At 43.6% G+C, this 12,518-nt stretch overlaps 1 protein-coding gene across 2 annotated transcripts in view; it reads left to right on the top strand.

The window, feature by feature from the left end:
• stard15 (StAR-related lipid transfer (START) domain containing 15) overlaps positions 1 to 12,518 on the top strand; it is a 26,895-nt gene that overhangs the window by 9,028 nt on the left and 5,349 nt on the right. For both annotated transcript variants that reach the window (XM_080416833.1, XM_080416832.1), the window contains 3 exons: positions 2,633 to 2,780; positions 7,616 to 7,719; positions 9,612 to 9,729. In XM_080416833.1, coding sequence (XP_080272959.1) covers positions 2,633 to 2,780; positions 7,616 to 7,719; positions 9,612 to 9,729 — 370 coding nt within the window. The remainder of the gene's footprint in view (positions 1 to 2,632; positions 2,781 to 7,615; positions 7,720 to 9,611; positions 9,730 to 12,518) is intronic.

Raw genomic sequence — 12,518 nt, 5'->3', positions numbered from 1 at the left:
AGGAGCTCTTATAACTCATAAACGAACGCAAACAAAGCTGGTTCTGACAATATAGAACCAAACCCAGTAGGCCCTACAATAACTTTTTTTAAATAAAGATGTCAACTTCCTGTAGATTTTACTATTTGAAGATCCAGAGCCGCGGATCCTGTCCTAATGTCAAAACCTCAACAGCTGGGACACCCATTGAGAGAGAGATGGAGAGTAGGGTTTAACATTTTCCGGGAAATAGCTAATTTTAATTCCCGGGAATTTTCAGACCTTTAACCGGGCTTCCCGGGAATTCCCGTTAAAGGGTAAAAAGAAAAAAATAAGTGCCCACTAAAATGCATTTATATGTAGATACTTAAATAGCCAATTTTACATCGAGGTGCCCAAATGGTCCTATTGTGTCCACCTATGAACTTGCACTAATGATGACTTAAGTTGATTTTTTAAATCAATAAATATAGTATTTCTTAATTGGCCTGGCTTGGCGGAGATCTGCCCTGTTGCGCAGCAGCAGGAGAAGACAATTAACTTAAACGAGGAGCTGCGATGTGCACCCAAAACGCACTCAAACAATGTCAAACTATCACATTCTAGCTGCTGAAATAAATGTTCCATTTGTATCATTATTGACAAGAGAACAGAACATGGATGTTGTTGCCAAAGGATTATTTATTTATTGTCCATCAGAGCGCTGGTGAGGGCACAGCTTATCTCTACTTTTGTAGGATATTGATAGCCTAAACTTGTAATTTGTTTGCAGTTATTAATTTATATTAGGCTACTTGCTGGATATTAAGACTCAGTTTTGGGATGTTGGCTGTATGTTGTCAAATGTATTAATCTATATTTTGTTGTTGATCAAATGTCGGGTTTTGTAGTGTGATTTTGATGTGCACATGCATGCGCTGCCACTGACAATCAATGAGACAGACAGCTGTTGTGCAGTTCACTTGTTCTACTGGGTAGTTCTAGTAAAATGGTAGTTTGAACGTTCTAAAATGCAAGTGTAGGTAGGGTTCATTAATGATGATAAAAAAATCGGACCACATCGGTCTAATACTTTCTCTCTCTCTCTCCCTCTCTCTCTCTCCAGCTCTCCAGTCTCTCCTCTCTCTGTCAAAAGCATTGCTTGGCTTGCGCGCATTTTCAGCTGGAATATAGGCTCGAAATCAAACCTACCCACTGTTTATGCAGCGTTTCACTTGATGTTGAATCTCAACTAGTCAACTGGTGTCTACCGTATTGACAGCAGAGGAAACGGTGAAATCAGCGTGCGCAGGGCAGGCATGGGGCATCACGGCCACTTGTGTTTTATTTTGTTCATTACTGTTAAACATTCAGTGCGTCCCATATTGGTTCACAACGGGACGATGGGACCCTGCCCTGGTCGGCAACGCGGCAAGTAACTTGGCTATTTATAATAGTAATTCCTCCGCGCTGTAGATAGGCCTTTCTACTAATTAGTATTCATTTCTAACAAGAAAAAAAAAACACCGGGATCCCGGGAACCGAAGTCAGTTCCCGGGACGGTAAATAACCTCTGGATTCCCGGGATTCCCGCATCCCGGGAATCCCGGTGTTAAACCCTAATGGAGAGCGAGGGAGAGGCGGAGAGAGAGACTGAGTCTCTCTCTCTGTCTCTCTGTCACAGAGAGACAGAGAGAGATAAAGAGAGGTGTGTTTATAAATGTTTAACAGCAGTAGGCAGGCGGGCGCTGGGGCGGTGCTGATAGAGTTACATGCAGCGTTTGTTTCATTGAGCCCCCCCCCCCAGTACAGTGGATCTGCTGACAGACTGGAAAGTACTGACGTGTTTAGCCCCGCCCCCCAGTAACCAGTCTGACATCATCATGACCCCTCCCCCCCTCACCTGACGATGCTGGAACCAATCCACCTGGAGCTACACTTTCATTACAAACATGTGACCTACGTATGCTGTAGCAGTAGTGGTATAGGTGTGATCACTCCTTGGTGCAAACTTCAACCACTTTAACCCTTAAGACCAGGGGTCTTCAACAGGGGCTCCGGGACCCCTAGTGGGTCCTCAGAGTTACTACAGGGGGGCCAAATCTTTGTGTGATAGGGACTTTGGGGGAACATTAGCCGAAAGTAGCATGCTATAAAAAGGCATGCTATTTTTGGCGAAGAGGTTTGGTGTACAGGTAAAAAGAGCAGACCAAGTACCAAGCCAAAGGTCAAGTTTACAAAGTATTGAGGGCTCAAGTGGTTAAATGTCTGAAAACACACGTTTAACATGAATCCAAAATGTAGTGGGGGTCCCTGCTTCATCTCTCTCTCAGCTAAGGGGTCCTTTCCCTGAAAAATTTTGACGACCCCTGATCTAGACTTAATAAACTGGACCTGAGTTCCAAATGTACTTAGACCGCTCTTGTCTGTCTACACCAAGTCTACACCGTCCGTACCCCACACACCCATAATTGTATGGACGACAGTATCTAATGTGTTTTTCATGTCTACAGATGTGTATTGTATGTAAGGACGACAGTATCTAATGTGTTTTTCATGTCTACAGATGTGTATTGTATGTAAGGACGACAGTATCTAATGTGTTTTTCATGTCTACAGATGTGTATTGTATGTAAGGACGACAGTATCTAATGTGTGTTTCATGTCTCTACAGATGCGTATTGTATGTAAGGACGTCAGTGCAGAGACACTCTACGATGTCCTCCATGACACCAGCTACAGGAGGAAGTGGGACAGCAACATGATTGACACCTACGACATCGGCCGTCTCACTGTCAACGCTGATGTAGGATACTACAGCTGTAAGACAACTACCTGCCTGCCTGTCTGTCTGTCTGTCTGTCTGTCTGCCTGTCAACGCTGATGTAGGATACTACAGCTGTAAGACCACTACCTGTCTGTCTGTCTGTCTGTCTGTCTGTCTGTCTGTCTGTCTGTCTGTCTGTCTGTCTGTCTGTCATCACCAAGTAACTTATTTATGTCAGAATTGGGTAGTGTTAATATGTTGACAAGGAAGAGGTCACCTCAACCGACCTGTCACGTGTGTGTGTGTGTGTGTGTGTGTGTGTGTGTGTGTGTGTGTGTGTGTGTGTGTGTGTGTGTGTGTGTGTGTGTGTGTGTGTGTGTGTGTGTGTGTGTGTGTGTGTGTGTGTGTGTGTGTGTGTGTGTGTGTGTGTGTGTGTGTGTGTGTGTGTAAACTTTCAGCAGAGGGACATTGACTATTGATTAGATTCTAGGAATTCAATGGACAGCGTATCAAAGTGTTTGTGTCAGACTGTATCGTCTGGGAGCAGAGGAGAAAACATTGATTGTAGCTCCTTCTCTTCTAACTGCGTCTAATTCACTGTAACTCAGCTTGTCAAGGTCATGGTCATTAAACTACACCAGCTTCTCTCATAGAATGTACAGTCACGTTGAAGACAGGCTTATACTGAATACATGATGTTATCTTAGAGCAGTCCTCCTGAATGAAGAAACATCATAATTCATACTGTTATGCAATGATGTTTTCTAATAAATTGCAAAAATAAAAAAGGTTAGTCTAATTAGACAATAAATATCCAATCTGCTTATAAATACAGTATAGAGGGAGGCACGGTGGCGCAGTCGGTAGCGCTGTCGCCTCACAGCTAGAAGGTCCTGGGTTCGATTCCCGCCGGGGGATGCTGTGGGCGCTGGGGGCGTGTCTTCTCCTCCGCGTCATCAGCGCCCATACCCTAGGTGGGGTTGGCGAAAGGGCCTACTCTGTGTGGAGTTTGCATGTTCTCCCCGTGTCTCCTAGGGTAGTTAATACCCTCACAAAAACATGTAGTAATCCTGGTCGCTATACCGCCTCCCCCATGACAGCCGGGGCGCCTGATGGAGGGGAAGGGAACTGGTTGGAATAACGTGTTCCTTCCACGCGCTACGTCCAACCAGGGAAACTCCCCCCTGTCAGGTGACAAGAAGGTCAGTTGGCTCTCATGCCTGAAGGAAGCATGAGCTCGGCCCTGGCCTCCCTACTGTGGGGGACTGGTATAGCGCTGGTGTAGCGCCCAGGATCACTTAGGAAATTGGTACCGGGTGAAAAAAATGGGTTACAAAAATCGCGGGATAAAAATTTAGAAGAAAAAAAAAAATAATACAGTATAGAATGATATTATATAAACATATCAATTGCTATCTCCATAATTCTAATTATTTTCATAAATGAATGCCCTACTTCGTCGTACAAGTGTGTCACACAAAAGTAGTGAAAACAGCAGTACGAGCTTGTAGATCTGCTATTTTAGAATCTGTTTTAACACATGGTGTGCCAGAGGTTTATTCAAATAGGGTACATCCAGTGCCAGCATATCTTCCATCCACTTACGTTGATATGTTTCGTGCTGTAGAAGCCCCGACGAGGACGGGCATGTAAACAAAGCGTGCGTGCGAGACGGCTTAGGGTCCCGACTAACGCCTGGAACAATAATATTTCTAACGCGATCCTCCATTGCAGAGTGATCGCCGATCGAAAACGGCTCACTTCCACCACGTTAAAAATAAATGGAGATATTAAGCTTTTAGTCAAGGAGTTAACATTGGAGCGGACGACCGGAAGCATTTTTGACATGGATTCACATCCGGCCTCTCCTTCTTAGAGACTCCTTGGATGATCCCAAAGTTTCGTTAGAGCGCCCCCACGTGGGGAAAATATATATTTTTTAAATGGGCCAAAAACGGTCCGGACCGTTTTTGGCCCACAATGTGTTGAGAGAACATGAAAGTGGTTATAAGTGTCTGTGTGTTTCATAAATGTTGAACCAGTGAAAGGTATAAACAAGAGCTTGTGACTAAATAATAACTACAGTGGATCATTTCCTGAAAAGTTACAGTGTTGGACATACAAGTTTTCCACCTGACAGCTACAGCTACAACATACAGTAATATGTTATGAAGTGAGTCTGTGCTGCAGTGGTTCACGGAGGCTAAAGGTTTTATTCATGTATTCACATACAGTGAGTGAGTGCAGGGATGTAGTAATAATCTGTGTTTGGTGGAAACCTCATATGTCCAAAACTCTTACTTTTCAGGATGCAAATGAAAAAGCATCCAAAGTAGCAGATCTACAAGCTCGAAACGGCTGTTGTGTGATCAAGTAGGGGTTAATTTAGGAAAAAGTCAAAAGGGTAGAATGTGGAGATGAGAGGTTTGTGTCTGACAGCAACGATATGCTAGAAACACTTTATGTGTGGGAGGAGGGGGGAGGGGGGGAGAGAGAGAGAGAGAGAGAGAGAGTTCAGCACTTTCTCTGCTCAAGGGAACAAGAAGCTGTTTCCTCCTCAGGAGCTGCAGCAGATACACTATATACTGCATAGAGCTACACTATGCTAGAGCAGATACACTATATACTGCATAGAGCTACACTATGCTAGAGCAGATACACTATATACTGCATAGAGCTACACTATGCTAGAGCAGATACACTATATACTGCATAGAGCTACACTATGCTAGAGCAGATACACTATATACTGCATAGAGCTACACTATGCTAGAGCAGATACACTATATACTGCATAGAGCTACACTCTATAGATACACGATATACTGCATAGAGCTACACTATGCTAGAGCAGATACACTATATACTGCATAGAGCTACACTATGCTAGAGCAGATACACTATATACTGCATAGAGCTACACTCTATAGATACACGATATACTGCATAGAGCTACACTATGCTAGAGCAGATACACTATATACTGCATAGAGCTACACTATGCTAGAGCAGATACACTATATACTGCATAGAGCTACACTATGCTAGAGCAGATACACTATATACTGCATAGAGCTACACTATGCTAGAGCAGATACACTATATACTGCATAGAGCTACACTATGCTAGAGCAGATACACTATATACTGCATAGAGCTACACTATGCTAGAGCAGATACACTATATACTGCATAGAGCTACACTATGCTAGAGCAGATACACTATATACTGCATAGAGCTACACTATGCTAGAGCAGATACACTATATACTGCATAGAGCTACACTATGCTAGAGCAGATACACGATATACTGCATAGAGGAGGGTGTTCAGAGTGGGGGCTGCCGGAGGGGGCAATTTAAAAGGAGAGGGAATCAAGGAAATAAGAAAGAACATAAAAGCTTGTTAGAATCCCTATTTTGGACATGTCATTATTGTCAAAATCAGCCATAAAATAGCAGATCTACAAGCTCACAACAAGTCGCAGCGCAACCCGTTGTGAGCTTGTAGATCATACTGTATATACTGCAGAGTTAAAGTGGTTAAACTGATTTTGCTGGGGACCCCCTGGAACCCCCTCAATGACCCCTGGGGGTCCCCAGACCGCACTTTGAGAACCAATAGAGTGTGGCAGATGGCAGACACTGTACTGCTGTGGTTCCCAAACCTTTTTTATCCAATAGAGAAACTAGAAGAAGTGCTCCTCGGAGCACAGGTCTCCGCCAGGTCAGGTAGGTTATTGTGGGCCATGCAATGTTCAGAACTCACCAATCAGGATAGACAATCAGACGGATCCGTCTTGATCACATGACCATAAAGATCACCATTTGCGTGATGTTGGGACACAATTTGTTGGAGTAATATAAAAATGTATTGTTTTGCAAAAATCGGCCTCCTGGTGGTGCTATAATAGGTCGATGTTAAAAGGGTGGCATTTGTTCGAATGTGCGTGCAGAGTTTCACGCAATCGCACGCTGTGTTCATGATTTGAGGCATTTTGTTCAAAACGGAGCACTGCTGCAAACTTTGGAAACCAATCTTAGCCAATCAGGATGGAATATGAAAAATCTGAAAGACGTGTTTCGTTTAATCTATCACTTCACGGGTCACAGACACATTCAGAGAGAGAAGGGTGAGGCTGGCAGGGCACTGCGTCAGACACCTGGAACTATAGTGGCACGCAAACTGACACTATGGGAGCCAACCCAGGACAAACTGACACTATGGGAGCCAACCCAGGACAAACTGACACTATGGGAGCCAACCCAGGACAAACTGACACTATGGGAGCCAACGCAGGACAAACTGACACTATGGGAGCCAACCCAGGACAAACTGACACTATGGGAGCCAACGCAGGACAAACTGACACTATGGGAGCCAACGCAGGGCAAAGCCAGGAAAGGAAAGAGCTGCACCATCTACGTAGATGCACTGTGACGCGACACGGCGACAGCTTAGCTAACAACACTGTAGAGCTATAGACCCTGATGCTAGACAGGAGAGTGTGGAGGGCAGAGATTCAGGAGTCCTGAGTTGGTGTTGGCTAGACCACACTCTGGTATCACATCACATCGTATCGTAGTTTCGACCCGTTGTTCTAAACTCTTTGTTCTAAACCCATTGTTCTAAAACCATTGTTCTGAACCCATTGTTCTGCTCTCCTGGCCGTCGCTACAGGCTGAGCTGAACCAACGTTGGTCCAACAGAACAACATGTGTTTCTAGTCACTTCAGCTGGTGTTAGGAATAAGACCCAGGAACTGTTTCTGTTCTTACTGCTGTATTATGGTGAAACTCACAGACGTTTCTCTGGTTATATTTTTCTTGTGTCCCAAATGTCTTCTTGTGTTTTATTGTTGTGTTTTATATGTGTGTCTTTGTCTTCTAGGGAAGTGTCCCAGTCCTCTGAAGAACAGAGACTTTGTCACCATGAGGTCATGGCTTCCTCTGGGAAACGACTACCTGATCATCAACTACTCTGTCAAACACCCGGTAACATTTACACATTTACTACTTCACACTTATACATTTTACACATTGTATTTTACACCATGGGTCTTCAAAACGGGGTCCGGGACCCCTAGGGGGTCCTCAGAGTAACTACAGGGGGGCCGCTAAATCTTTGTGTGATAGGAACAGTTTTTTAGACATTAAACACTTGAACCCTATTATCCCTATTTTCAGCGAAGAGAAGCAGACCAAGTACAGCGCCAAAGGTCAAGTTTACTAAAGTATTGAGGGTTTAGATAGTTAAATGTCTGAAAATACACATTAACAACAACAAAAAAACATACAAACACTGATGATAGTGTCTGTCAAACAAGTCTATGAAACTATCTATGTATGAAAAAATCACACCCTGTGTGAAGTGGGCGGTGTCTTGCTAGCTAATCACAATACTGAATGGAGTCAACCAATCATGTACAAAAGATAAATACATTTATTGAAACACTCTTTATGATGGACGAAACCATAACTTTAAAAAAACAATTTAATGTTTTTTTTAAAGTTATGGTTTCTTATATAGGGCTATGCACATGTGTCATGTGACACTGGCCAATCACAGTCCTGAATAGATTGTGATTGGCCAATCACAGCGCAGGATAATTGTACAAATTTCCAAACCTCACTTATAGGGGCGGTTTCACCGCCCAAGATAATTGTACAAATTTCCAAACCTCACTTATAGGGGCGGTTTCACCGCCCAAAAAGTTTAATCTGCAACATCATTTGATGTAGTGAGGGGTCCCTGCTTCAGCTCTCTCTCAGCTAAGGGGTCCTTGGGCTGAAATATGTTGAAGACCCCTGGTTTACATTGCTACATTAAGTATTGTACACCTTTACAGACGTACACTGTACTGGTTACACCACACACTATAACTTCCAGGTTATCTCTGGTCGTTCAGTGGTGAAAAGCAGAAGTTTCATTGTGATGACAGTTTGTATTCAACATAACAATAGAAATGAGTCACAGTGACTCAAAGAAAGCTGCTCTACAGGTTATATAACCAACACCTTTTAAATTATTTTCATATGTTTATTTGACAGGGACAATACAGAAAACTATGTAGCAAGTTATAGAAACAAGAAACTGGTTTCTAGCCGAGGCTAATTTGCGACCCCTCTGTCCCTGGTTAGGCCTTTCTATACACATATCTACCTAGTTAAAAAATACTCCAATCATGGCCTGGGCCGTAGCGTGGCGGTCCAGGCATCTAGGCTCAATGTAGCCTCACAGCGCGTTGCGGGTTCGAGCCCTGACGGCCTTTTCTGCGTGTCACCCCCCCCCCCCCATCTCTCTCTCCCCGTTTCCTGTCAGCCTACTCCCCCTATCCCTCTCTAAATGAAGGCATAAAAAGACCAAAAGAAATAGAGGTGGGCATCTAGGCTCAATGTAGCCTGACAGCGTATCGCGGGTTCGAGTCCCGATCCTGGCGGCCTTCGCTGCGCGTCACTCCCCATCTCTCCCCCCCGTTTCCTGTCAGCCTTCTGTCCTAACCATAAAGGCATAAAAAGACCCCCAAAACAATAAGCACATTCAAAAAGCTCTAATTTAAACAAGTACAAAAGCAATAACGTTCCCAAATTATAGTCATGAAAGCGATGATGTAAACGTTTTAAAACGTGCATAACATATTAGTGTCTTTTGTTTGATTTCAACCAGTATTTAACCTTTTCATTGTATTTAATTGTCATGTAATTGTTTTTTATAGTGGACTGTGAAGCCTGGCAGTATATATCATAACACAGTATGATATATATGGAAATATATAAACATGCATAAGGATCACATTCCACCAAATCACCCTTTGAATCATTTTCTATTGTGTTTCTATTGTGTTTCTATTGTGTTCATTGATCAGATAATGTTCTGTCCTTTGCAGCAATATCCTCCTAAGAAGGACTATGTGAGAGCTGTGTCTCTGCTGACAGGATACCTGGTTCAGTCTAATGGAACCAACTGCTGTACTCTCTACTACCTGACCCAGGTTGACCCCAAAGGTACACACACACACACGCACACACGCACACACACGCACACGCACACGCAAACGCACTCGCACTCGCACACGCACACACACCGGAGCTCCTACCGGAGCCGCTGCCGGTCTTAAAATGATTGTCTTAGGAATGAGACCAAAACAAACAAATATCCATGAATTCAAGTCTCCATGGGGTGACTAATCCATAGGAAAAAATGACATTTTTGGGGGTGAACTATCCCTTTAACACATTCCCTGCCAGAGGGTTTTTTTAATTTTACTTCCCCCAGTGCCAGTGTTTAAATTTTTAATTTTTAGGAGCCGAGATACAGGATTTTAAAGTAATAAGTTAACCAAGGAGTGAATGGAGCTAGAAATCTTTGGATCGTGATATCTCTGGTTCTGTGTGGATAAATTGAAAAAAAAAAAGACTTAAAAAAACTTTTTTTTTTTTTTTTTGAAAAACGGTTATACTCGTGGATGGATTTCCATGGCAGTAAACGGGTGTATTTTTCATCAACGGTTATACTCGTGATTGGCAGGTAAAGTGTTAAGACTGTCCAAGTCAGATTTCACCCAATATGACCAGTCCAGTGTGAGTCCATCTCTCTGTTGGCTTTCCTTCTAAAGTCCAGGAAACGTGGTTTCCTTCCTTCCCCCCCCCTCCCTGCTCAGAGGAACCTCAGGGTGTACCATGTAACAGTCCTACCATCCATCAGCGTTCTGCAGGCTGATCACATGGGACAGCCTTGTGGTTTAGTACATCTGCTCCACGTTTTGGAACAGCGTTCCCTGCCTCCTGTTTAGACTGAGACAGAATGTCTCTGCTAGAATGTGGACATTCAGTCCAGAACATTTCCTCACCAGGCGGGGCAACCACTTTATCCTTCATCTCAGTAGGTGTTTTGCACATTAACCACCTATGTTATACAGGCGTATAGCTTATGGAGGCTGGACACAGATAGGATTTGCACAGTTGAACTCAGGGATTTAGTCAGATTTAGATGCATTCCTCAGTTTCTGCACTCTGTTAACTCTTTGACTGCCAGAGTATTTTCATAAAGTACTCCCCCATTGCCAGCAATTTTTGTGTTTTTTTTATTTTTATATTTTGAAAATTTTCATGAAAATAATTGATCAGACTGTTTTTTAAAGACGCCGCACAAATCCGCCACCAGAGAGCAGCACATGATAGCTTGATCAGCTCCTGGTGTCACTGTTTACCTTCTTGGGCGATTAGACAGGGAAAACCATGAAAACGGATGTGACGTCCTCCCAGATTGTTTTGATCGTCAGAATTACGTTGTGATACACGACGGCGATGACTGATCGTCACCCAGACCATAGATTATAGAAGAGAAGCTGTCCGTTTGTCCGTCATACCGTGTGAAAAACCGTTTGTTTACCTATTTTGGACGAAATGACCGGGGGAAAATAATCAAAAACCGGAAACGGAACCCAGGACATGAAACCGGATGCAGATATGGGTGAAGTAAGTGGAACTCGAGAATAACATTGAATTTTAAGCAGCATAGCGCGATCAGAGATTAAACAATGAACGCAAATCCAACGCGTCTAACGCGTCAATGGCGTGGGTGGATTAAGTAGTTATTGACGCGTTTTCGAGTCAATGGCGTTTATAGAGTTAAGCACACACACACGCACGCACGCACGCACGCGCACACACACTGCACGTGAAACACAGTGGGCTCTATTCAGGGTGAAATTTGAACAAACCACTAATTACGGATTTCGGACTAGGCAAGAGGCGTTTCCCTGCAAAATTCGGTATTCTGTGGCACCCCCCTCACCCGCCAAACACCTGAGCTACCCCTTACATTATGCATAGGTGTGGTTTGGGCGTTACAATGATAAAACCAATCACCGTGCCAGAAGCCATTGCCTTTAAGAGAAGACTGCGCTAGCCGTCATCCCCGATCCAATATATGCTCTAGCCTATCTCCCTGTCTGCAGTCTCTGCACTGTTGCCTGGTCTGATTATTATAAGCCGCATTGGGCTTGTTTTCCTTCTTTTATTTTATTTTATCCAAATACATTTTTATATTAATTTGTAGCCTATTGTGTTCACAATAAGCTTGTCATATTAGTCAGATCTGGAATAGTATATGAAAGCCATTTAAAATATTTATACTATTGGTAGCCTACACACCGGCTGCTCCCAAATAATTAATTACATCATGTTGCGACAACGCTCCTACGTGGTACACAGACAAACAGTAGCACATGGGTATAATAAATTGGACAGTTTTAGGAAAGGTCTATAGCCTATGTACTCACGTTGGCTGTTATCGTTCTATTTCCACCATTCTAATGGATTCCAGGGGTGTGTAAACATCTCTGAAGTTGCTCCATAGTTTCCTCTGAAGTGACGCAGTTAAAGTTAACTTACATCCATATTGTCCCCGTTATCTTTCATCATCCACCTTTGTTCAGTAATCCCGAACAGAGCTAAACTTTAAGTTTACATCAATCAAAGCCTCTCAAACCCAGACACATTGCTGCGATGCGTATGTGCGTCGCCTACCTACCCAAAATAACAGACATACAAGCTATCAACGGCGCTGCGTCATGTTGTGTCGACAGCTTACAGATCTGTTATTTTGGACAGCATACAATGAGGCGCGCGCGCGCCACGGAGTAGCCTATCACTAAACCAAAAACATTACATTACGTGGTCAACAACATACTAGACATGTAACTTGCTTGGAGCTTTTAATGCAGTGGTTCTCAACCTGTGGGTCGAGACCACAATGGAGCACCCAACGCCTGGCGAGCTTGTAGATCTGC

This window comes from Gymnoscopelus braueri (assembly GCF_963280865.1).
Source record: "Gymnoscopelus braueri genome assembly, chromosome: 20".
Lineage (NCBI taxonomy): Eukaryota > Metazoa > Chordata > Actinopteri > Myctophiformes > Myctophidae > Gymnoscopelus > Gymnoscopelus braueri.
The sequence above is the reverse complement of the archived record's forward strand: the minus strand, read 5'-3'. Positions and strand labels throughout refer to the sequence as shown.